Raw genomic sequence first — 23,598 nt, 5'->3', positions numbered from 1 at the left:
TTATCAATTATAAAGTTACTGATAATTTTGTAATTATTTTATGCTGAATTTTAAATTATACTACTTTATTTATCATAGTTTTTTTTTAACAACAAAGTAATTTACATATTTTCATTATATCAATTGTAACTTTAAGCACTTATTTTAAAAAAAACAATGTGGTTATTAAGTATTTTTAATTACTGTAAGTATAACTTATGAGAAACATTAAATTACACTTTATTTACAAAACCAATTTTTAAAATCTATAACGATAATCATATGTTTATAAATAACATAAAAAGAATAAAAATATTTTGTGAAAAGTCAATATAGTTATTCATTTTAAAATTATTGCAATAAAAAAATTTTATAAAAATTGCTTTTGCATTAAAATATTATCTATTGACTATTGTTTTTTCAAAAGTACTGTACTACAAACAATTGTTGAGGAACCTTATATTAATTTTAAATCCTTTTGGCTTTGGAAAAGTTTCACATCTATAAATCTCAAAAAGAGTCAAAATATTGGTGAGTAAATATGTGACTGCTTGACTTATTATAGCTATTATGTATTAAAGTGTAAATACTAAATAGTATACAATATACGTAATTATAGACAACACTACAACAGACTGATCACAGTATTTGACATATTGCACAAATTAACTGAATTTAGTTTGTAAATATTTATGTATGTTGAATGAGTAGTAGGTGGGTGGACGAGTATTCAAAAAAAGAGTTTACCCCAGTAATTTAAGAAAGTATTAGGCATCACTGTCCCTGGGCACAACATTTATGGTGATTAAATTTAATTTTCACTGAAGGCCATAAAATAATTTTTTTTTTTGTTTCCCTTTACCATTGACAATTTAACGTGTAGTTATTTTTAGCAATTTTAACTGGTTACCAATATGCAGTCTCATATATTCTCTACATTTTTAATGGTACAGGAATTTTGAAATCTTGAACATAAATAAAAACATTTTTAATTTAAAAAAGAAATAGCAAAATGTACAATAATTTTTTAGATAAATCTTTCTCTTTACAGACAAATTAAATTTGTTATTTAATTCATCTGAGATAATTTTATTGCCTCTAAAGTGGGTCGCTTCCGGGCAACTGTACTCTGGCCACCGGTAATCCCTTTTCAACTGGCCCTGATCTATAGGTAATAAAATAATCAATTACCCAACTATATAAGTATTCATTTATTGTTACTCTCAAAACTTAAAAAAATTAAGCCTCCATTTTCATGTTGGTACCAAAATTCCATTATAAAAAGGTTGATAGAACTGTTTATTTATCACGAATAACCAACTCGGTGAAAAATGACAATTGATAACAACGTACCGCGCCATGTGTTTTTCTTTAATCATTCCTTTTATTTCTCTCACGGGAACTCGATTTCCATGCGATTTTATTTTCAATTTTTAATTAATAACTTAATTGAAGTTTTTTAATTTTTTTAGTAAAATGTTTGTGGATATCACCGAGATTGAGCGTATTTTGACGCGCTTATTAGAACCGGATAATGAAGTTATAAAACAGGTAAATATCATAGTACAAAATGATTTAATCATAAATTTGGATGAAATTTAAATTATTAAAAGTTTCACTTATTCTGTGGTTTAATGTTTGAAAATATTAAATTATTAATTAAATTTATGTAGGCCACTGATGAATTGACATCGGCATTAAAAAATCCTCACACGTACGTCACTCTTTGTACAGTAATTAGTTCTAGTAAAAATGATAAACTAAAGGAATATGCAGCTCTTGTATTAAGAAAAAAGTTGTATAAACGTAACGCATGGATGAATTTAGCTCAAGATCTTCGCGAACAGTAAGTTTAATTTTTATTTATAGTTTGTTTTCTTCATATTATATAGTTATACATGTTTTAAATAATTATTAATTTAAACGTAGAATCAAACAATTTTTGCTGAAAACAATTGTTGATGAACCTAATATTGAAGTTAAAAAGCATATTCTTCAACTTATTGCTGTATTGGCCAAACATGAATTGATGAGAGGTAACTGGAATGAATTATTTGCGTTTATTGAATCATGTATTAAAAGCCACGATATAAATAAAAGAGAGGTAAAAAAAATTTTAAAATTAAACCCTTGTACATATTTCAAATTAATTATTATTTTAATTTATAGTTTGGTTCATTTGTGATTAAAAATTTATCTGATTACATTCCCCAAATGTTTGAGTCCCATATAACAACATTTGTGGATTATTTTATTCAAACATTGAACAGTACTGAGGATTGTACTTCCCTTGTTGTTTATAATACTATTTCTTCAATGAATAATATTGTAGAATTATCTATTCAAGTTCCTCAGGTATTTGTAATAACTGAATGATTAGTGACAACATTTTAAAGAAAAATATATTTTAGGTTATTCAAGCTTATTCGCAATCTGTTCCTCGTGTATTGGAAGTCATTCTTGCCTTGTCAACAACAAATCCAGAGAATGCATGTGATTGTTTTGATTTACTTGGATCAATGTGTGAATTTTCTATTCAGGCATTACTACCACATTTAAAACCAATTGTTCAAGTTTCTGCTCAATTGGCTGGTAATACAAATATAGATGAAAGTTTAAGATGTAATGGTATAAATTTAATTTCAACAATTATCCGTAGTAAGAAGAAGGTAAGTTATTTTCTTTAAAAATTATAAAATTAATTATTATTATATTTGTTAGAGCAACTAATATAACAAATTTTATATTATCACTGTGTCTTTAGAAAAATAATATTACCTATTATTATAATATGAAAAATAATATAAATAATTGTGTGTACATTACTTAACTTAAATTTATAATTTGATTAAGTAGTCAAGTAGACTATTAAATAATTTTATATGTTTTAATTAAAATTTTTTTTTTGATTCTTTTTTATAGGTTTTAGTAAAATTGAATCTATTGAATCCAGTAATTGAATTAATGTTCAGTATTTTAAGTGAAGAAACTGATGATGACACTTGGTTCTTGGAAGAATATGCTTTAAACCCAATGAGTGCTGCTGGTGAATGTATGGCAGCAATTGCTGATGAATTATCTGCTTCCACTTTTATGCCTATATTGGTAAGTGTTTCATAGAAAATCTTCATTAAATCAACTAAGTCAGATTTCTATTACCCTAGTATTTCATTAATAATTCATAACAAGGAACAAATACACGTTTTTGGATATCAGTAAAATTATTATTTTCATACTCTATTCACTGTAAATAAAGATGTAAAATAATTGCATGATCACCTGACTAAAACTGGTCGCTGCCAAAGTTACTTTTTATGTTGAATTGAGTACATATTAAATCAATTATATGTTTTCATTAATATTTAAACATATCCATTTTATTTCTAAACAAAACATTTTAGTTTATTGCTTATAATAATACAATTCTAATTCAACTTTACAAAATTTTACTTTTAATTTAGAATTTATATAAACACTCCTGGAAATATTGTATGTTAAATTTTTGATGATTAAGATAACTATTAATATTCATCTAATATGTGACTTTCTGATTGAGCTAAATTTAGGAATACCCATAGTAAGTTTTAAGTGAAATATATGATCTATACATTCTATACTTATAAATAAGATTATTGTATTTAATGATTGTTCAAATGCTATATTTATCCAAGATTAATCGCCTAATACAATAATGATAGTTAATTATTTTTTTATATTTTATATTTTGTAATAGATATTACAGATTTGTTTATTTATAAAAAGTATAGACTGGTAGCTCAATGATTACCATTGCATAACATTGCTCTTTATAGTATTTAAAATATCAGTGACAAATAGACTAAGTTAGAAATATATATAATTAATAATATAAAGTGGATAGGTAGGTAGGTAACTTAAGTTGTACAGTAAATGTCCTGTATATCAAGTCTTCTAAGACTTCGACGATAAAAAAAAAATACATGTTATAGTGAAAATTATTTTTAGTATAAAATTACGTGTAATTTATAGTCTCATATAAAAGATTAAGTTAGTTTATTAAGTATTTTATACTAAATTTATAAAATTAAACTTAAACAACATTCACGATTATAAAAAATAGTATATAGTAATAAATAACAATGTATGATATAAATAGTATAAATTAAGACACGGACAAACATATTTTTAAATTAGTTAATAGATATGATAAAAATGACATTCCAACATTTATCAGGGGAATATCAAATAATATGAGTTTTCTTATTCAATTGTTAAATATTAATAATAATATAAAATATAAATGAAATTTTTTCAGAAAAAATTAAACCAATTGGTTAGGTTTGGTTATAGAATAGACTTTTCTATAATCAATTGTATTAATTTTAAACTAAATGAGTTTATTATCATGATATATATACTTAATGATATAGGCTAATAAAATCTTTTATAGTATACAATAATATGATAATTATCATTAAATTCAAATTTAAAACCCCCATATTAGTGACCCATTTGATACTTAATGTAAAACTAAGTCTCGCTAATACCTTTTATCTACCTTCCATATCTTATCCTTTTATTATTATTACTATTAAACTAACTATTAGAATTACTGTTTTTTTTTTTTTTTTTTTTTTTGTTGCTTTTATTAGAATGCTTAATATGTAAATAAAACAAATAATTATACATACACATAATATATTCAGTTTTGTTTTATTATATTTAGATTAAATTGATTGATGCAGCATATTCTACTCAAGAACCTAATGCACTTAGAGCATCTTATACTACAATGGCTTTTGTGTCAGATGGATGTTCTGAATACCTAAAAAAGAATTATCTTAAACAATTTGTAACAGCTATTAAAATGGGATTAAATAGTTCAAATGAAACGGTTAAATCTGCAGCTATGTATGCTTTAGGAGAAGTTTCTCAATATGTTCAAGTTAGTAAATTAAATTTTTTAATTGATCCAATTAATATTAATAATAATTTAATTTAGCCTCAAGTTAGCACATACGCAGCCGAAATACTACCAGAATTAATGAAAATGTTCAAAGAAAAGTTAATTATTGAATATACTAAGCCAGAATGTAGTTCTGAAGTGCGTATGATTTTTTATGCACTTGATAAATTTATTGATAGTATGGAAGGTGGAATTGATGAATATTTACCAGAAATGACTTCTATTGTATTGGATATTATAAGAAATGAACAATGTTGTATTGAACTTAAAGACAAAGCAATTACTATTATGTGTAGCATTGGTATATCTATTTTTATTTTAAAATAAATGAATTTATTATGTATTAAATATTTATCTTAAAAAATGTTTGTTTATAGTTAAATCTGGAGGTGATGCTACAGGCCCTTACTTTATCCCAGTAATGGAAATTCTGGATGCTTATTTGAAACCCGGAATAGACGAAAAACTAGAAACTTTACAGATAATGGTCATTCGTAAGTAATATTTAATTATAAAAAAAAATGTATTTCAAATATTTATTTTATTATATAATTTAGAATTATTATCTGAATTTGCGGCTGCTCTTGATCCAAAAGTATTTGAACCCTATTTGGATATTAGTTTAAAATGTGGTTTGGCTTTATTGCAAGAAGCAAAGGAAGATCAGCCTGAGGTCCGGGCAGTATGTTATGGACTTTTTAGTTCTATAGCTAGGGTATCTATTAAACATTTGATACCATATATTGATCTGGTAATGCAACACGTTTTGAAAAGTTTGGACAATAGCTTAATTGTCGATAATAGTTTTAATTTGGAGGTATAAAAACTATTTATTTTTAAAACGAAACAATCTTTATTGATAAAAGTATGTCTAAATTTTCAGAAGAAAAAGTTTAATGCTTATAGTAGCGATGAAGATGATGATGATGATGATAAAGATGAATCTCTAATAACTGAAGATGACGGCAGTGATGCTGATAGTGATGATTGTGAGTAATTAAACTATTTTTACAATTTTTTTGTTATAATTTTATTTAATTATGTATTTTATGTTAGTTGCCTATGTTGATGCACATGTTATGGAAGAAAAAGATAATGCTTGTCAAACAATTGCTCAAATTGCTCAAAGCACTGGGTATTTATTATTTATTACAAATCTTTTTGATTAGTTATCTTATTTGACTTTGTAATCTTATTTGTTTGTATTTAAAATAGAGACCAATTTCTTCCCTATTTAAATAATAGCTTTGAGGTAGTATCAAAGTTATTACAAGAAGATGATGAAGACACTATTGATTCTGTACTTGAATTATATGGACAAATTTGTATATACTTTTCAAAATTACCGAATAATTGTGGCCAAGAGTGTAAGTTTGTTTCCTAATTATATGATTTTAAATATAATGAATTGCTCATAAATGTTCTTTAAGTATTGCATTTATAATATAAATAATATGCATTTGTTATTTTATTTTTTAAAATTTTTTATAGTATTATTATACAACAAACAATTAATTATTAGGTGTATAAATTAAAAAAGCACAAAACACCAACACTAGGTCTATAAATATATTCAATTCCAAAAAAATGGTTTAGATGTTAACTTGCTACTCACATTATTTATTTAGTTATGAAGAATTTATAAACACTGTGCCATATTTTTTGGTCGAGCTGGCTGTCTATCTTACACATGCAAACATTTATCACTGCACAATGAATAATATTTTTTCTTATGTTTGTTTTTGTGTTCTTTGTATAATTAAAATTTCAATAAAGTATACTTAATTATTATATTTTTGCACCTAAACTATTATAAGACCTGGTAAAATGTTAACATTAAAAAAAATTCATTCTTAAAGTTTTCAAATTATGAATTACTAATATATTGAATTTCTTGTTTTACTTTCAACTTCAGTACAAAATGACCCATGATATAAAATAATAAATTATCAATAATATAATTTTAAAGTAAGAAATGTATTGTGTAGTGAGTAGGAACATTTAAGTATTAATGTATAAGATGTTAAAGAATTAAATATTTCAGAAAAACAGTTGTTTCATAGATTTTGTTTTAGATCTTTGTATAATAATTTAACTTAAAATAATTTTTTAGTGAGAAAGATAAGATTATAATAATTATTATAATGAACTATATTTATTTAGCTTTAGAAAAAGCTTTGGAAGAATTTTTGAAATATGGAGAGAAAAAAATACAAGAAGATGGATTTCCGGCTTTGGATTCAGTATATCTAGATGTATTAGCTGATATGTTGAAAGAAATTAAAACTAAGATGATTAAATATGCTGAACCAATTATGATACTCGCTAAATCTATATTAGCATTAAAAGTAAGAATTTTAACTGTTAAGTTATTTTTCATATTTACTAAGTATTTTTTTACTTAAAATTAATTTGTTAACATATGTTACTGACAAACCAAATCATTTGGTTAAAACTAAGATGTATTAGTATTTATTAATCATAGGTACTGAGTAATAGCTGAAATGTATTTTTATTCATGTTTTTATTGAAAAAATGTAGTATAACCTAGGATGTAAAAATTATGAAGAAAAATGCAGATTATCCAATATACAATATGATTTTTAATAATAATTTAAGTTTTATATAAATAAAAAGCGGGTAAGTGGGTATATCTGCTGTAAATTAGGTGCGTGTGGATCACTATTATATATTATAGGAGTGTTAAATTTGAATCCAATGATAGATATCATTGTATATGAAAAACAATTTTGAATGGCGATGATCACCAAAATTTAAGTTCTTTTATAATTATTGAAAGCTAAAGTTATGAAAAATCTTGTATTAAATTTTTAACTCTTAGTTACTTAAACTAACATTTTTATGAAATATACCTACAAAATAATTTACAAATATTCAAGATTTTGACGATTTTTTGTCAATATTTAAACTTCAAGTGCTAGTAAAAAATTGTTTATCAATATTTGTATAAAAAAAAAAAATAAAAAAAAACGAATATTTCAAATGCCTATAAATAGTATTAAAATAATCAAAATGTTTTGAAAATTAGATGCTTAAAGAAAATGTCAATTCAAATAACTGGTAAAATTTTCAAGTATCTATGACTTATGTTTTTTGAACAAATCTTTAATTTCATTAAAAGATCAATTATCTTTACGCGATTTCGTAAATATTTAAAATTCAAATGCACATAAAATTTTTCTTATTATAATATTTGGAGTTTTCTCTATAGCTATTTGAAGGAAAATTTTTTGAAAAACTTAGTGTTGAAGTTTTTAGCCTTAGATTAAACTCAAAAAATTTTATGATTTTTCAATTACAAATAATATGAAAATTTTCATGACTGACATATTTTGTAAAAATTTGAACTATAAAGGCTTATAATTTTTGATTTTTTTTAACTACAATAAGAACAACTCATAAGGAACCTTGTGGTTCATATTTCAGTGGTCTATAAATAGTTCAAAAAAAAAGTATTTTGAAAATTTAACTGTATATAACACTTATATAAACATTTGATAAAAATTTCAAGTATTTACAGTGATAAGTTTTTGAGTTATAACCATATAAAAAAATTGATTTGGTTGTAATCTGGTTGTACGTAAAAATTCCTGTTTTTCCCACACTTTCCTTTAAGTTTTTCTCGATTTTTTTGAAAACTGTTTGAAAATGTCTACTTTTTACCTCTTTAATGCACCAAGGATATTCAATTTTCCATCAGAAACCACCTCCAAAGTTTGAAATTGAAGCATTATTTTGACTAGTTATGGTTTATACAGACAAAAAAAAAAAAACCACACATCATTATAGAATCAATACATTTATCACTTTGTTCAGGATCTAAAAATATTAAGTTATACAATATATGTATACTTTTTTGTTGATGATATGTATATTATTATTCTTATTAGGTATTATATATATTTATATAAATTCATATTTTTAATTAATTTCAGATAGGTGATGCAAATAACCCTGGTGAGTTGGATGAACTAGATAGTGAAAATGATACATTACCTATAGAATATGCAGGTAATGTTGTCTCAAATTTAAGTTATGTTCTTCCACCACAAGTTTTTACAGAATATTTTGTATCATTGGTGCCTTTGTTAAAAAAATTAATGGTAAATTTAGTAATTAATTATTTTATCTAGTTTATATAAATGTAAACAAATAATACTTTTTTTCTAGTCCAAAGAGTCATCTGATTTATTACGAGCTGCAGGATTAGCTATAACTGGGGAATCTGCCAAAGGTTTAGGTGAAAATGCTAGTGGTTTGTGTGAAGTTATGTTTTCACTTGTATTACCACTTGCTGAAGATGAAGATGATACTGTGAGAAATAATGCTGTATTTGCATTAGGAGAACTTGCATTTTATGGCAAAGAATCTGTGTACAAGTTAGTATTTCAATTTAGTTATGTTTAATTTATTTTTAATCTGAGAAGAGTAGCATCAATAATTTCTTTAATATTTTTTAGTTTATCTTGCATGTTTAAAATATTTAAAATATCAAGTGAACGCCACATCTCCACGTGTTGTCACCTTGTTGTCTTACAAACGTACAACATAAAAAATTTTTGTTCTGTAGAACCAATAATATGAGTTAATCCTAAATATTAGAGTTAAATGACCTATTATTAAACTTAAAAGTGAGAATATCATCTGAGTTCAGAGATGGACTTTGCCTGTTCTTAAGAGAACTTAATATCCACATATGTATTGTTTTAATTTTATAAATTTGTAATGTATCAAATAAACACTCAGCAGATCAGCTCCACTAGTTTAAAATTTAAAGTGAATAAATCTAATATGAAGATTGATGGTAAAAACATTATCTGTGTTTGTATGTTGGTTTTTAAAATAGTTCAATTTTTTAGCAAGTTATGCATATTATATGATATATTGTAAATTAAAAATGCTTATAACTCGCTTAAAAACTGAATAATCGTAATAAACCAACATACAAACACAAATAATGTTTTTATCATCAAGTTTCATAATAAGTTGATTCATTCTAATTTTTAAACTAACGGAGTTAAACGTGATCTGCTAACCGTAAATTTGGTATGTTACGCACTTGTAAGGCGTAGACAACTCATACTGGTGTTAAGTCTTCTTAATAATGAAATTCAATTGTATTCATAATTTTTGTAATACTTGTATATTTTTCATTGAATTTTTAAAAAAAGTTGGTAAAATAAGCAAGATGCCAATTGGCATCCATTCATTCTCACCGTTGAAAAAAAATACAGTGATGCTAACAGCGACAATTGATGTTGTTATGCATGAAGGTTCACAAGTTCAAAGTTAAAAAAAAATTTTAACATATGTTATTGAACACATATAAAAAATTTTCTTAGTACCAAAATTAAATTTGACAAAAAATTGACACACTGGCTGAGAATTGTAAAAAGATATTTGCAGTCAACGTGTTTAGAAAATTATGAGTTTGTAAAATACTATATTTAAAAATACTTATAATTTACATAAAAATGTAAATATTGTACTAAACTGATAAGAGAACACTGACAATGGTTTTACTTTAAAGTTTAATAATAGATCATTTTAATCTAATATTTAAATTAAACATACAAAATTATTGAACAAAAAATTTGCCATGTTGTACATTTGTAAGATAGAAACCACACATGCAGGTATGGCGTCCTCTTAAAAAAATTATCTTTCATTATTTTCAATCTATCTACCTTCTTTTTTGAATATTATTAAAATACAATTCATAATAAAACTATTAATTCTTAATCAAAAAGTTTTATTATTTATTTTTTACCACTAATATAAATAACTTTGATAACTTAAATCATGCTACTTCTCTTGGGTTAACATATTGTTATAAATACTAATATTAATAATAATTATAATAATTTAGGTATTATCCAGTAATATTAAATACATTCTCACAAGTGGTTACAAAAGAACAACGATCAAAAGTATTAGACAACGTTTATGGAGCATTAGCACGTATGATAATTACTAACATTGAAGGAATGCCTCTTGATCATGTAAATATTTCTAAGTTAAAAATTTAAACTTAATACTTATTATTTATTTGATTTTATATATGTTTAGTAGTTAAATTCACTTTTTAACATAGAAAATTTGAATTCAATTTTTATTAAACTATCTAAAGTTGATAGTCTAGATCTAGAGATTTTTTATTGGTTAATGACTAAATATCAATATTAATTTTTTAAATTTGAGACAATTGTGTGTAATATAATTTTATAGTTTAAAGCAATTTATGTTATTTAAAAAACAGTTTTTTAGTAAAAATGAATAATTCTAAATGTTTAAATTTTTAATAAAAATATTAATGAACTCATTTTTTAAAGGTGGTACCTGTTATGATCAATTACTTGCCATTACATGAAGATTTTGTTGAAAATTTAACCGTGTTTAAATGTTTGGTATATTTATTTGAAGTTGGCAATCAGTATATGGTTTCTATGTTAGAACCTGTGATTAAAGCATCACTGGCTACATTAAGCGATAAAAGAAAATGTTATGAAGATGGTAATATAAAATATTATTTAAATTCAAAATAGCTATTAAATTAATTGTGTATCTTTAATAAACATATTACCAGTTATTTTCAATTAATATTAGTAATTAGTAATAATTTAAATGTTTATTTATTTTTAGATGCGAAAGAAGAAATTATTAAACTTTTGCGCATGTACAAGAGAGATTTTCCGGACAAGTGCTTGTCATTGACACTTCCTGAAGATTTATCTAAATTATTTAATGAAGTATAATAATTTTAATAAAAATTAAAATGTTATTGTTATTGCTATAATATCATTTTTATTATTTTGCTTTTAATTAAAAATAGTTTGAATTTCAAAAACTATTTATTCCATTATAATGATTATTATTTCTTATATCTTATTATATATTTTTTTTATGCTTATTAAATTAAAACAGTTTGTTGGATTAAACATTGTAAACTATTAAGTAAACAATAATTTGAATATTTTCTAAATTTATCTTTTTAATACTGTAAGTGTGCCATTGTTCCAACAATTACCATTAATATTATTATTCATTATAATAAATAAACATTTATGTACCTTGATCAGTTTGATCATTATTATAAGTTCTGGTTATTATGCTGGCATGTGGTTATAATTATTAATCCTCACAATCATTACCTAAGGATTAAGTATATTATATCAAAGGCACTTAGATTTATTTAATATACTGTATTATACATTTGAAAATGGCAGATACCAAATTGTACCTTATGTGCCTATAAGCATAAATATATATATATATTTATGTTATATATAACATATCACGAGATAATATAATATTTATATTATATTATATGTCCAATATAGATGCATGATCAGGATCACACTAATCATTATTGGCTGTTGTGTTTAATGATTCCTAAAAATAAAACAATTTTTATTTTGGACACCATTTGGAGTCTTGGATTTTTTTTTGGATAATTTTAAACTCACTTAATTTAAAGATTGATTTAATATTTTTTAGTTTTTATTTATAAAAAAAAAATCCAAATAGTTGTATTATCAAAAAATTAACAATAGACCATGATGTAGAAAAGGTATTTTCTCTTCGTTATATTATAGACTTATAAATAGTGGTTATTTATTGCCTCACTACATAGCAATGTTCTGACTTCAGATCTGCGTTTTTAACACGCCTCTACGGTATGTTACCTACATATTATTATGTGCGTTATAATATAACACACGCGTAGTTCTTAAGAAAAACCATATCACACATAGTTGTCACTTTCAACGGTGGATATGCCCAGTTCGTTAAATGTTTTGCCACCCATTAGAATTATTGTCATTTTCGATTTGCATAATTTTTAATGGTTCTATTTACATGCCACTGGGGCACTATTGAACCATTGTTTGTCCCTGATCGACGAACGTAATAAATTAACTCAAGACTATAATTTTTAGATTTCGTTAAAGGGGAGACTGATTTCAGACACCGAAAGGAGGGAACACCTGAAAAATTACTCCTTGATTCGTGAAATAATTTTAAACGCGACTATGGCCAGTACTCAATAGTTGTATCATGAGTTATGTGTGGTTATGTCATCAGATGAATCTTCAATCTTGACTCACAATTTTCTCGGTTAGCAGAATGAAACAAGTATGAAAAAAAAAATGTCTTCAGTGTTTCAAACCTTTGGATTTATAAATCTAACTTGTTTTAAGTTTTGTCTAAAACTATAAATCCTATACAGATTCATTAATATATTATTACTCTATGCATGACTTTTTGTCATGACTCTGTCCAAAAACTATCTTATACCAATACCACATTACCACGGAAAAAAAAATTTATTTATGCTGTGATTAAATTACATAGCACACAAATAGTACGGAATTAAGTACAAATAATACAGTGGTGTTCATAAATATTTTCACAAACGTATAATTATTTTAGATAAGAGCACACTGTAATACAATTTACGACCGCCATTTCGTGATAGTTGATACGACGTATTTGTTTCTAAATTTTCTCACAATTTTTTTTTTTTTAATAATAATATATAAGGTATTAAAGTTCATACATTACATTTTTATAAATTAGCTTCATAAAAAATCTTTATCAAATGTGGTATTAAGTTATACAATTTATGTACAGTAGTGCTTACATACATTTAAACTTCGTTTTATATCGGACGTTCAGGGATTTTCCAGATGTAATAACAAAATTTTTGGAAGTAGTTCATTTAACATTTTGTTTTCAAGTAAATTATATTTAATATGAACTACATTTCTAGTATAAAATATCAATAAGTGTTGTGATTTTATTAATTACTTTTTAGTAATTTTTTATTTGAATTGTGATATCCACCATGTATTGGAAAAATAATCCAGCATCAAATTGGGACTCAATTTTCGACAGAGAGGTAAATTTATTTTATGATTCATGTTTTAATGTATGATTATTATTATTATTATTTAAATTAATTGTTAATTCAATTTTATTTTCTAGAATTTGTGCCTCAGCGATCTCATGCGAGAACAAAATCTCTTGGAAGAGCTTAAGGGTCAAAACAAAAAACTCATAGACTTGTAAGTACCATCCATAATTAACTTATATAGATGTCCTTAATTTGATAATATTTTCTTTAGTTAGAAATTTTGCGTTTTGGATTTGTTGCTGTCAAGCAACTGAATTCTTGTTTAGGAAGATACACTAAATTATTATATGTGCTATTTAGATATGATAATATGTATTTTATATTAAGTATCATTTAATTAAAAAATATGTAGTTAAATATAATGTGGGGATTTTTTATTGAAATTAAAATTTTACAACTGCATTGAAAACAGGTAAATAAATGAATATTTGTGATTAGGTTAGATAACATTAATCACTTCTAGTACTACAATAAAAAAATCAATATTAAATTAGTTTGTTTTAGACAAATTTTAGGTTTATTTAAATTCTAATTGTTAAGACATCACATTTTTTATAATATATATAATAAATAAAAGATACTAGTTATACTGGTTTCAAGTTAGGTATTTGATTTACATGTTATCTACTATATTTAATTTTTATGAAATAACAAAAATAGTTAGTGAAAGACTTAATTTGAGAGGGTTGGTATAATCTTACATGTTCAAAAATATTAAAATTTTTTCTACTTACAAATTTATAACCCATATTATATAATGTATTTATTAGATAGAAAATATGCATTGTAATCATCGGTATGAAACTCGTCCTATATTCTCTTGTTTTAAAAATGGCAACTTTTTTTATTATTTAAATATTTAATACAACATTTAATTGATTAAATTAAATAAAGTTAATTTTTAATGTGTTTTTTCTAGGGTTTTATTTTTAAAAAGATATTTTAAAATCTTAATTTAAAAATACTTTTTTTATTATTATTATCCATACCTATTTTAGTAATGATTACTTAAATACTGCTAAAATTAATTGTTTTGGTATTTCTTATTTTGTTTAAAAATAGTAAATATTTGATCTTTTTAAAATAAAATTGAAAATACCTTCAATACTAACTGTTATAATATTATACTTTTCAGTTTTTGCTTGATATTGGTCGATATATAACTTGATTAAATATTATCTATTGAATATTATTTTTATTTTTTTATAGTTTAACAAAACCTGATATTGCATTGGAACTGGTTCGTTTAGTTACACAAGAACCTCAAGAAAATGAAAATCCAGAAAATCGCTTTGTTTTACCAAACTTAGCTTGTGAAATATTAACTAGTGATATTCAACCTATGTATAATGTTCTTTCACATGAAGAAGAAATTTGGAAATGTTTTTTTAGTTTTCTAGAAGATAATGAACCTCCACTTAATTCATTAATGGCATCATATTTTAGCCGGACATTATGTAGCCTTATATTAAAAACAGGAAGTCAAGTATGTACATTAATAAATTAAACCGAATTCTTATTCAAATTTATATATCAAAAATATGTCTTTACTTATCAAAAATATAGGATTACACATAATAGATATTATTACGGGAAAATCTATTTTAATGTTTTATAGTCCAGTTCACTTAAAAAATAATATATATCAAACTTAAAACTAAAATTCTAAGGATTTTCAAAATAAATTTTTTCATTGTGTTTCATACTATGCTATATTTTAAAATCATAATTATTTTAGTATTGCAAAATATAACTTTTTAATGTCTAATGATTAATTTTATTTTAAAAATTTAGGATTGGTATACATATCAGTTTAATTGTCTCAAAGCACTTGAGAAAGTTACAGATAAAGGGAATTTTATAGATTTGTTACTAAAACATCTCGATACATCTGCTATAATGGATCTCATTATAAAAATATCAACACTTTTAGAAGGACCTCCTTTAAGAAGTAACATATTCACTGTAAGTAAAACTGTTATTTTTAATTTAGCTAAATTCTATTTATTGTATTATGAATAATATTTATTCTTGTTTCAGTTATTTGAAAAAGAACAATTGATTTTCAAGTTAGTGGATACATTGGATTCCAAAAATCTTCCTGTTAGACAATTGAATGCAGCAGAAATAATTTGTGCTATTGAAGTTGCATCAGAATTACATCCTCTTGAACAAAATCCACTTGTTATTTCAATTGAATCGTAAGAATTTTTATTTTTATTTTTAGAAGGTTTTAAATAAAATCAATATTTAATGAACTAGACCAGAGACTGTAAATACGGTGTTAGTGAAGATGTTTGGCCAAACTGAGAAGACTGAAAGCACTTTATTGGGTGGAATTTCGATACTTCAAACTCTATTAATGGCCACCAAATTCAAGTTAGTCGAATGACTTAAATACTAATATTTATTAATGTTGTATTGATATATATATATATTTATATTTTATCAGAGGTGAAGATTCTAATGAAGTGTATAGTAAAAAACAAGCTTTGGCTGAGATTTTGTATATTACAATTTTACCATTTTTAGAACACATTCACAATGTTTTATTGATTCCTCCTAAGGTAAAAAAAATCAAAAAATTATTATTTTCATTAAAATATAACAACCTATGGTCCAAGAGTCGTCTCCATTATTGTTTTGTTTAGGATAAACTTAACTAAGTTCATTTTTAGACTACAAATATTGTTTTTTTTTTTTTTTAAACAATATGTATCTATTTTTTTTTCAATTTTGTTTTAAAAAGAAAATATTATTAAAAAGTTAAGTTAAAAAAATAATAAAATATGCTACTTATTTTTTTATTGATACACGGGGAATTTGTTTTATCAAATAACATCTATTTCAAAATCTATTAATGTTCTTGAGTATATTTTTTTACTTTTTTGAATGACAACATCCATTTTAATTTTATATTTTGATAAATAAAAATTCAGATATGTAATTTTTAAAATTTAGGTAAACTGAGTAGTAGACTTAGATTTTTTTAAGGTATGGGGATTCATAGTCTGTACCTATATTTCTCCACTCCACTTATTTAAACAAAATTTTACTTTATTATATGAAATTAAAAATATATGTTATCATCCAAAAAAGATAAAACTTAAAAATTACGACTATAAAAAATATTATAAATAATTTTTTTTTCAAATACTTTAATAGTGTTTAAACTAAAATAGGTGGTTGTTATTTAGGAAAGTAACGCTATAAAAATTCTCAATACTAAAAAATTACATTGAAATTATTAATTAAAAAAATTTAAAAATGTAACTTAATAACTTAATAACTGATTCTAAGTTGTTATAATTCTAATCAGAGTTCAAAATTACATTTAACATTCTTAAATTTAACTAGACTTTTGGATCATTGTTTTAAAAGTTGTGTTTCATAATTGATTTATACTTAAAGTTGAATTATTATTTTAATTTAGATCGAAAGTTTGGAAAGTATGGGGAATGTAATTGAAAAGCCTTTTGGTAATGTACGTTTGCAAATTGTGAGATTGATAAGTTCATTACTAAGCATGCATAATCAACAAATAAATGAAAGATTTGCTCAACTTAATACAATAAAAGTTCTTCTTGTAAGTATTCATTTTTAATTAAACTAATAAAATATTTATATATTTTTGATTTGCTTTAACAATTTGGCTATTAATATTTTATTAATTTACACTACTATAATTACATAATTCTACTGTTAGCATGATCTTTGTATAAACAAATAAAAACAAAAAACTCAATTTATTATCATGAGCAAAAAACACGTCATGTATAATTTAAATAACAAATATTTATTTAATGTATTTTAAACTTTAAAACTTTTCCTTTTTATGGTTGATATTTTATTTTACTGATTTTATTTTGTTTAATGCATGTTTGTCTAATATGGGTTGAAGTTAGTGTTTCAGTTAAGTTATTTATATTTTAAATATTTGAATTAGAGATTTAGAACAGTCTATCGACTGTAAAATATGTTTCTTATAACATACAAATATATTTATGTTAACTTATAAGCTCATATCAATAGAACTAGTTCCTTAGAATTAGTATGGAAGGTTAATTTCAAATAGTATAAGCAGATTAAACTTAATTTAAACTGCTTTGTGAAATTTTATGAAATATGTCAAAAACATAAAATTTGCAAGTAATTTTGTAGTTAAAAAATCATAAAATCTTTTGTGTTTATACCTTAAGTTAAAAAAATTCAACACTAAGTTTTCCATTAGTTTTCTTTTAAATAGTTATAGAGAAAATTTGCAGCATCATTATAGAAAAAATGTATTTATTTATTTATTAGCATTTAAATTTAAGATTTTTATGAAATTGCGTAACAATAACGATTTATCCACAAACAATTTTAAATATTTGTTATTATTCAAAAAGTATAAGTTTTAAATACTTGAAAATTTTACCAGTTGTTTAGATTGGTATTTTCTTTACATGATTTAATTTTCATAATATTTCGCTTATTTTAATACTATTTATTGGCATTTGAAATATTAATTTTATAAATATCAATAAACATTTTTTGGCCAAGTCAAAATACTTGAAATTTAATACAAACTTTCTCATATGTTATTCTTTTAGTGATTAAAAAATTATAAGAATACATATTCACAATTTTTTTTTTTTTAGCATTTGGAGTTCAAATATTGACAAAAATTCGTCAATATCATGAATATTTAGAAATTATTTTGTAGATTTAATTCATAAAAATGTTTGTATAGATAGCTAAAAGTTGAATTTGTAATACAAGATTTTCCATAAATTTGGCTTTCAATAATTATAAAAGATCTTAAATTTTGGTTATCATTTCCAGGTTCAGTATCATTTTTAGTGTACAATGATATTTATCATTGAATTCAAATTTAATGCATCCATTATAGTAGTGGTACTCACTTGACTACTCTTTTTTTTTTTTATGTATTTTATATAAATTATTAAATTTTAAAATTTTTTCTTTTTGTAACGACAGTTCATTTAAACCTTTAATAACAAATTATTTTCAAAAAACTTTAGTAAAATATCATTTAAATTATCATTTTCTATAAGACTTTGTAATGATACTTTCATAATACTTTTAACTAAATTTATGATGTTTATATCACAATCTTATTCGCCCTGTAATAAGGTTACATATAATATAATATTATAATAGTTGAAATCGGAAATTATTACTTCAAGAAACAAAATATTAATAGGTAGTAATATAAATAATTTAAAAAATACCCTAATAGTTACAGGCAGGCTGATTTACTCACCTTCGCTCAGAATTTTTTCTTGGATTAATGCTTTATTATTGAATTCCAGTGTGATACATTCATTGCAGGCCAGTGACCTACTCAACGATTTACTCTCAAATAATAGATTGATTCCCTGGTTGTTTTTCTCCAGATTATTTTATTAGTAGTTTTTTTTTACCATCTAAAATACAAATTAGATCAACATTTTCTACCAGAAATCATTTTCAATATTAAAATTAGAATAACTTTTATGCTGTATTAAGTCTTTCCTGACAAAAAATAAGCATACAAGTATACAACATTATAAGAATAATCACTCTTAAAATATCTTAAATATAATATTATTGCAACAAAATATTTTGGAAATTCATCAGTCTAATTTGTATGAATGTTTAAAGTTTCAAATTTATGATGCATCTCTTTAAATAAATAATTTATGGTATTTCAGGATTGTTTCTTTTGTTATGAATTAAATAATTTTTTGCATACTCAAGTAGTTCAATGCTTCCATGAAGTTATGTGTTGTAATCATTCACTTGCTGAAAACAGTACATTTATAGCTCACGTAAGATAAATAATTTACAAATTATAATTATGTATGTTTTATTAATGTTTTTTTTTATATACATATAGGTTATCAAAGATTGTCAATTAATTGAATCTATTCTTGATAATGAGAAATGGTATGTGTTAATTTAGATATTAGTCTACAAATTAATTTTTAAGTGCAATTTTCATTTTTTTAAATTTTACGAAGCAACACTTTTTGAACATATTTTTATAAAAAACATGTATAACTATAATGCATTATTAACAGTGGGCGTACGCAGAGGTAGGATTCTAGGGTTCTGACTCCCCTCTCCCCCTGAAATTTTTTCATTTTACAAAAAAAATTTTATTTACTACCATTTCAATACATGAAGTCGACAAATTGTTATTGATAATTTTTATAGATATAAATTAAACTATTAATTAATTATTAATTATAATTTGTTACAACTAATTATACAAAAACATTAAGCAAATTATTTAAATTGTTTATTATTATTTAAATTATTTACTCATGTAAAATCCTAACCGAATTAAAATCCTGCGTACGCACGGATTTTCAATGAAGTTATTGTCCTAAAATTTTAAATAATCTCCTGTCCAAAATTTTGCACTGGACAGAGAGAAATTCAAGTCTAAAATTGACATATTAAGGTTTTTATATTTAATTACTAATTATGTATTAAAACATCAATTTTTATTTTATTATTTCTTAAAATATAATACTATAATTATTGTTGAACATTTTAAGTTTTAATGTCCATTATTTGTTGGTTCAAAAAAAAAAATATATGTATACGTATTTAATCTAATTAAATATATTACTTATATATGTATAATGTATAGGATTAAAAAAAATCAATTTAAACTAATTTTTAATCTGCAAACATGTCTATTCTAATGTTCACAACTGTAACCCCTAAATTTCTTTCTCATAGTTACATATAAAACCAACACATATCTCACTAAAAAAAAAAAAAAAAAAAAATAAAAAAAAAAAAAATGTAAAATGTAAAGTTTTTGTTCTTTAGTATTCAACCTGGGAAAAAAAGAAAAGGATATATTGGCCACTTAGTAACAATTGCTAAAAGTTTACATAATACTGAAGCTTTTTACTCGGATCATTTTCGTGGAATAATTGTAAACACATTAGATAGTGATATTGTAAGTCGATGGGACTCCTTTACATCTACTACATTAGAAGATAACGAAGAAAGAATTTCTACTTGTTTGGTAAGTTATAAACAATTTTTTTTTATCTAATATACCATTTTATAAATGTATGTATTTTAAGGGAGGGATTCATCCTCGAGAAGAAAAAGCATTAGATGATAGAAAAGAAATGGAAGAGGATGAAGCTATTTATGGGCGACCTGAAACAGAATTATTTAATATTAATGACAATCTTCTTGGGGTATCTAGAGTTGAAATAAACTTTGATGAAGATGATGATGATGATGACGACGACGACAAGTAAATTTATTTTTAAAATTTATTCTAATTTTTTAATAATTATTATTTTATTTTTAGGGATTCAATGGAAATGCAAGCTGAAATGTTTAATCGTATGTGTTCAGTAAGATCATCAGAAATGAGTATGAGTATTGATGAACCTGAAAGCAAAGAAACAAATGATGATCAAGCTTTAAGCTTATTTAATAATCAACTTTGGAAAGATTCTGGTTCATCTAAAAGGGATTATGGTGTTAATATTTTTAATGACACTTATGATAAATCAGAAAATTTAGTGTCTAAGGATTGTAATTTGTAAGTTTACTATACTAAGAAAAGCGTAAAAAACAAAAAAAGTAAAACACTCATTTTTTTAAAGGTATTGGTCTCCAGAAACCTCTGATTGGGAAACCTTTAGGTCTCAGTTAACTGCAAAAGCATCAAGTGAGATGAAAGTTGATAACAATTCTATTAATAGTAAGTATTGTTTAAAATAATTAGTATTTAGAATATGGAAATTATTTGTCAAGATGAGTTTAAATGGTGAATAGATGTATATTAGTATATTAAAAGTCTTGATTATTTAATGTTATACCTTTATGTTGTCTAGTATTATATCACTAATTACTAATTAAAGTAAAATCTATTTCTTAGTTATAAAAAGGTACTAGAGGTACTAGTGATTTAGTTTGTAGATTTATGATTTAAAAACTAATCTTTGGATGTTTAGTTTCTAGTGCTTTTTCTTCAAGCCCATGGGGAGAAAATGTTACAGAACCTACACCTAAATTAGAAACTGGTTGGGCTAATTTTGATTCAAGTTTTGGTGAGCCTTTAGTGGCTAATGGTGATCCAGTGATCGATCATGAATTATTTCCTGATGTTGTCGAACATAATACACAAGATATTACACCACCACCTGTGTTGCCTAATGATGCAACAATATCAACAGGTAATTTGATATGTAAGAATAATTATTGTGAACTATAACAAATGCATCTATTGAATGTATGTAACCTAAATTAACCTTATGAATTTATGTTATTATTTTAGACTCACATTTGGAAGATCAAGAGATGACTGATAAAATAAATAATGATTTATTGGCATCAAATATGTCTTTCCCTGAACAATTATCCAATGATACAAAATTGGCAGATAGTTCACCAAAATCAAGTGTAAAGAATTTGCCTAATATACCAGTTATATCAACTACTTCAGATATGCCGTTAGTTGAAAATTCTCATGATTTGAATTCTGTAGATAGGTAATGATTATTTAAAGCCTTAAAAACTCCATAATGGCAGTATGATATTTTTTAAAACAAAAATTAAATCTTATAATTTTTATAAACTTTTATTTCTTATTTATTTATACATAAATTATGATCAATAGTCATCTGCGTGTATGTTTTTAAAGTGTCCGTCCGTTTTTATATATGCAACATCAATATATTTTATTATAAATCCAATTCATACTAAAAAATAAAACAAACATTTTTATTGAAAAAATGTACCCATACACATAATTATACATTTATTTATAAATTTTTTTTTTTATTGAAAGACAATTCTTGTTACCTATGTAATTATTTATTTTCAGTGTGTTTAGCTTAGTGTTTTAATTACAGGGATCATAAGTATAATTTTTAATATTTTTGTTAAATTCTATAAAATATGATTACAAATTAAATATATTTAATTATTCTTTATGGATTCGAAGAAGAAAAAATCATCAACCTGTATAAAAACCCACCTATATAAAATATATGATACACTTCTTCGAAATCTTAGTTTATTTATTATGTTACTGTAACAAGTTATTATGTATTTTACGTATATAATATATATGTTTTTTTATAGTTGACTTTGTTATATTATCAGTTAATATGGTGCATGTTTCGAATTATACAAATGTGTTGAGTATGTATGTATGTATGTATGTATTCAAATATATAACATTATATTATGGTAAAATTATTATTATTTTTTTTTTTATTATTATTAATTATTATTATTTTTTGTAAAATTTGAATGGTTACTGGAGGATATAATATGTTTGATGAGAAGATCGTACAAAATACTTTTTCTGTGATATGGATATCCATGTTTGTCAAATATAAGTTATATATTATTATACTCAGTTAACTGTTTTTCTTTAATAATTACTGGCCATTGTTTATTAATACAAATCTAAATTTATTTTGTTGAAAAAATAACAAATAATAAATCAAGCAATAAATTATTTGATTAAATAATTAAAATATTTAATTTTACCTATTTTCAAAAATTAAATCGGTTATATTAATATTTTTTTAATTTATTATACAATACAATTTTTTAATGCAAGTATAATCTATAGTATATTATGGTGGTTTTTTTTTATAGTTCTATGTCACTAATTTCATTGTATAGAGTTATTTTTGCTTTTGATTATTGAAATACAAAATAGTTAATACTGTTAGTATTTTTATATTTTAAACATATACAG

General features: G+C 23.5%; 2 protein-coding genes across 5 annotated transcripts; both read left to right on the top strand.

Moving 5' to 3' along the window:
- The first annotated feature begins 378 nt into the window (after nt 1-378).
- On the top strand, nt 379-12,020 carry LOC114129368 (importin-4-like). Of its 2 annotated transcripts, XM_050199201.1 has the most exons (20): nt 379-510; nt 1,452-1,530; nt 1,653-1,825; nt 1,909-2,083; nt 2,149-2,334; nt 2,391-2,648; nt 2,902-3,084; nt 4,685-4,903; nt 4,961-5,225; nt 5,302-5,418; nt 5,482-5,741; nt 5,808-5,913; nt 5,981-6,059; nt 6,140-6,291; nt 7,088-7,272; nt 8,881-9,048; nt 9,116-9,324; nt 10,815-10,947; nt 11,278-11,458; nt 11,588-12,020. In XM_050199201.1, the coding sequence occupies exons 2-20, from the start codon at nt 1,456-1,458 to the stop codon at nt 11,698-11,700; spliced, it is 3,237 nt and encodes a 1,078-aa protein (XP_050055158.1). In that variant the 5' UTR covers nt 379-510; nt 1,452-1,455; the 3' UTR covers nt 11,701-12,020. The 2 variants fall into 2 exon arrangements, with proteins under 2 accessions (XP_050055158.1, XP_027849889.2); XM_027994088.2 differs by lacking the exon at nt 379-510 and having other exon boundaries at nt 1,350-1,530.
- Nucleotides 12,021-13,434: 1,414 nt separating this feature from the next.
- LOC114129366 (serine/threonine-protein phosphatase 6 regulatory subunit 3) lies at nt 13,435-23,250 on the top strand. Of its 3 annotated transcripts, none has more exons than XM_050199202.1 (17): nt 13,435-13,682; nt 13,761-13,844; nt 13,931-14,010; nt 15,069-15,345; nt 15,654-15,824; nt 15,900-16,060; nt 16,122-16,238; nt 16,312-16,426; nt 17,293-17,445; nt 19,556-19,672; nt 19,741-19,790; nt 20,688-20,889; nt 20,951-21,129; nt 21,187-21,423; nt 21,488-21,585; nt 21,839-22,072; nt 22,162-23,250. In XM_050199202.1, the coding sequence occupies exons 2-17, from the start codon at nt 13,791-13,793 to the stop codon at nt 22,377-22,379; spliced, it is 2,463 nt and encodes an 820-aa protein (XP_050055159.1). In that variant the 5' UTR covers nt 13,435-13,682; nt 13,761-13,790; the 3' UTR covers nt 22,380-23,250. The 3 variants fall into 3 exon arrangements, with proteins under 3 accessions (XP_050055159.1, XP_050055160.1, XP_050055161.1); XM_050199204.1 differs by having other exon boundaries at nt 13,436-13,682; nt 21,839-22,060; XM_050199203.1 differs by having other exon boundaries at nt 13,435-13,844.
- Nucleotides 23,251-23,598: the final 348 nt, after the last annotated feature.

Source organism: Aphis gossypii, chromosome 2, assembly GCF_020184175.1.
Source record: "Aphis gossypii isolate Hap1 chromosome 2, ASM2018417v2, whole genome shotgun sequence".
NCBI lineage: Eukaryota > Metazoa > Arthropoda > Insecta > Hemiptera > Aphididae > Aphis > Aphis gossypii.
The sequence above is the reverse complement of the archived record's forward strand: the minus strand, read 5'-3'. Positions and strand labels throughout refer to the sequence as shown.

Coding starts and splice junctions, on each gene's coding strand:
- LOC114129366 (XM_050199202.1), top strand. CDS start 13,791: ATGTATTGGAAAAATAATCCAGCATCAAATTGGGACTCAATTTTCGAC. Junction 15,825..15,899: donor TAAGAAGTAACATATTCACT/GTAAGTAAAACT, acceptor TTCTTGTTTCAG/TTATTTGAAAAAGAACAATT. Junction 21,586..21,838: donor TGATAACAATTCTATTAATA/GTAAGTATTGTT, acceptor TTGGATGTTTAG/TTTCTAGTGCTTTTTCTTCA.
- LOC114129368 (XM_050199201.1), top strand. CDS start 1,456: ATGTTTGTGGATATCACCGAGATTGAGCGTATTTTGACGCGCTTATTA. Junction 5,914..5,980: donor TGATGCTGATAGTGATGATT/GTGAGTAATTAA, acceptor ATTTTATGTTAG/TTGCCTATGTTGATGCACAT. Junction 11,459..11,587: donor AAGAAAATGTTATGAAGATG/GTAATATAAAAT, acceptor ATTTATTTTTAG/ATGCGAAAGAAGAAATTATT.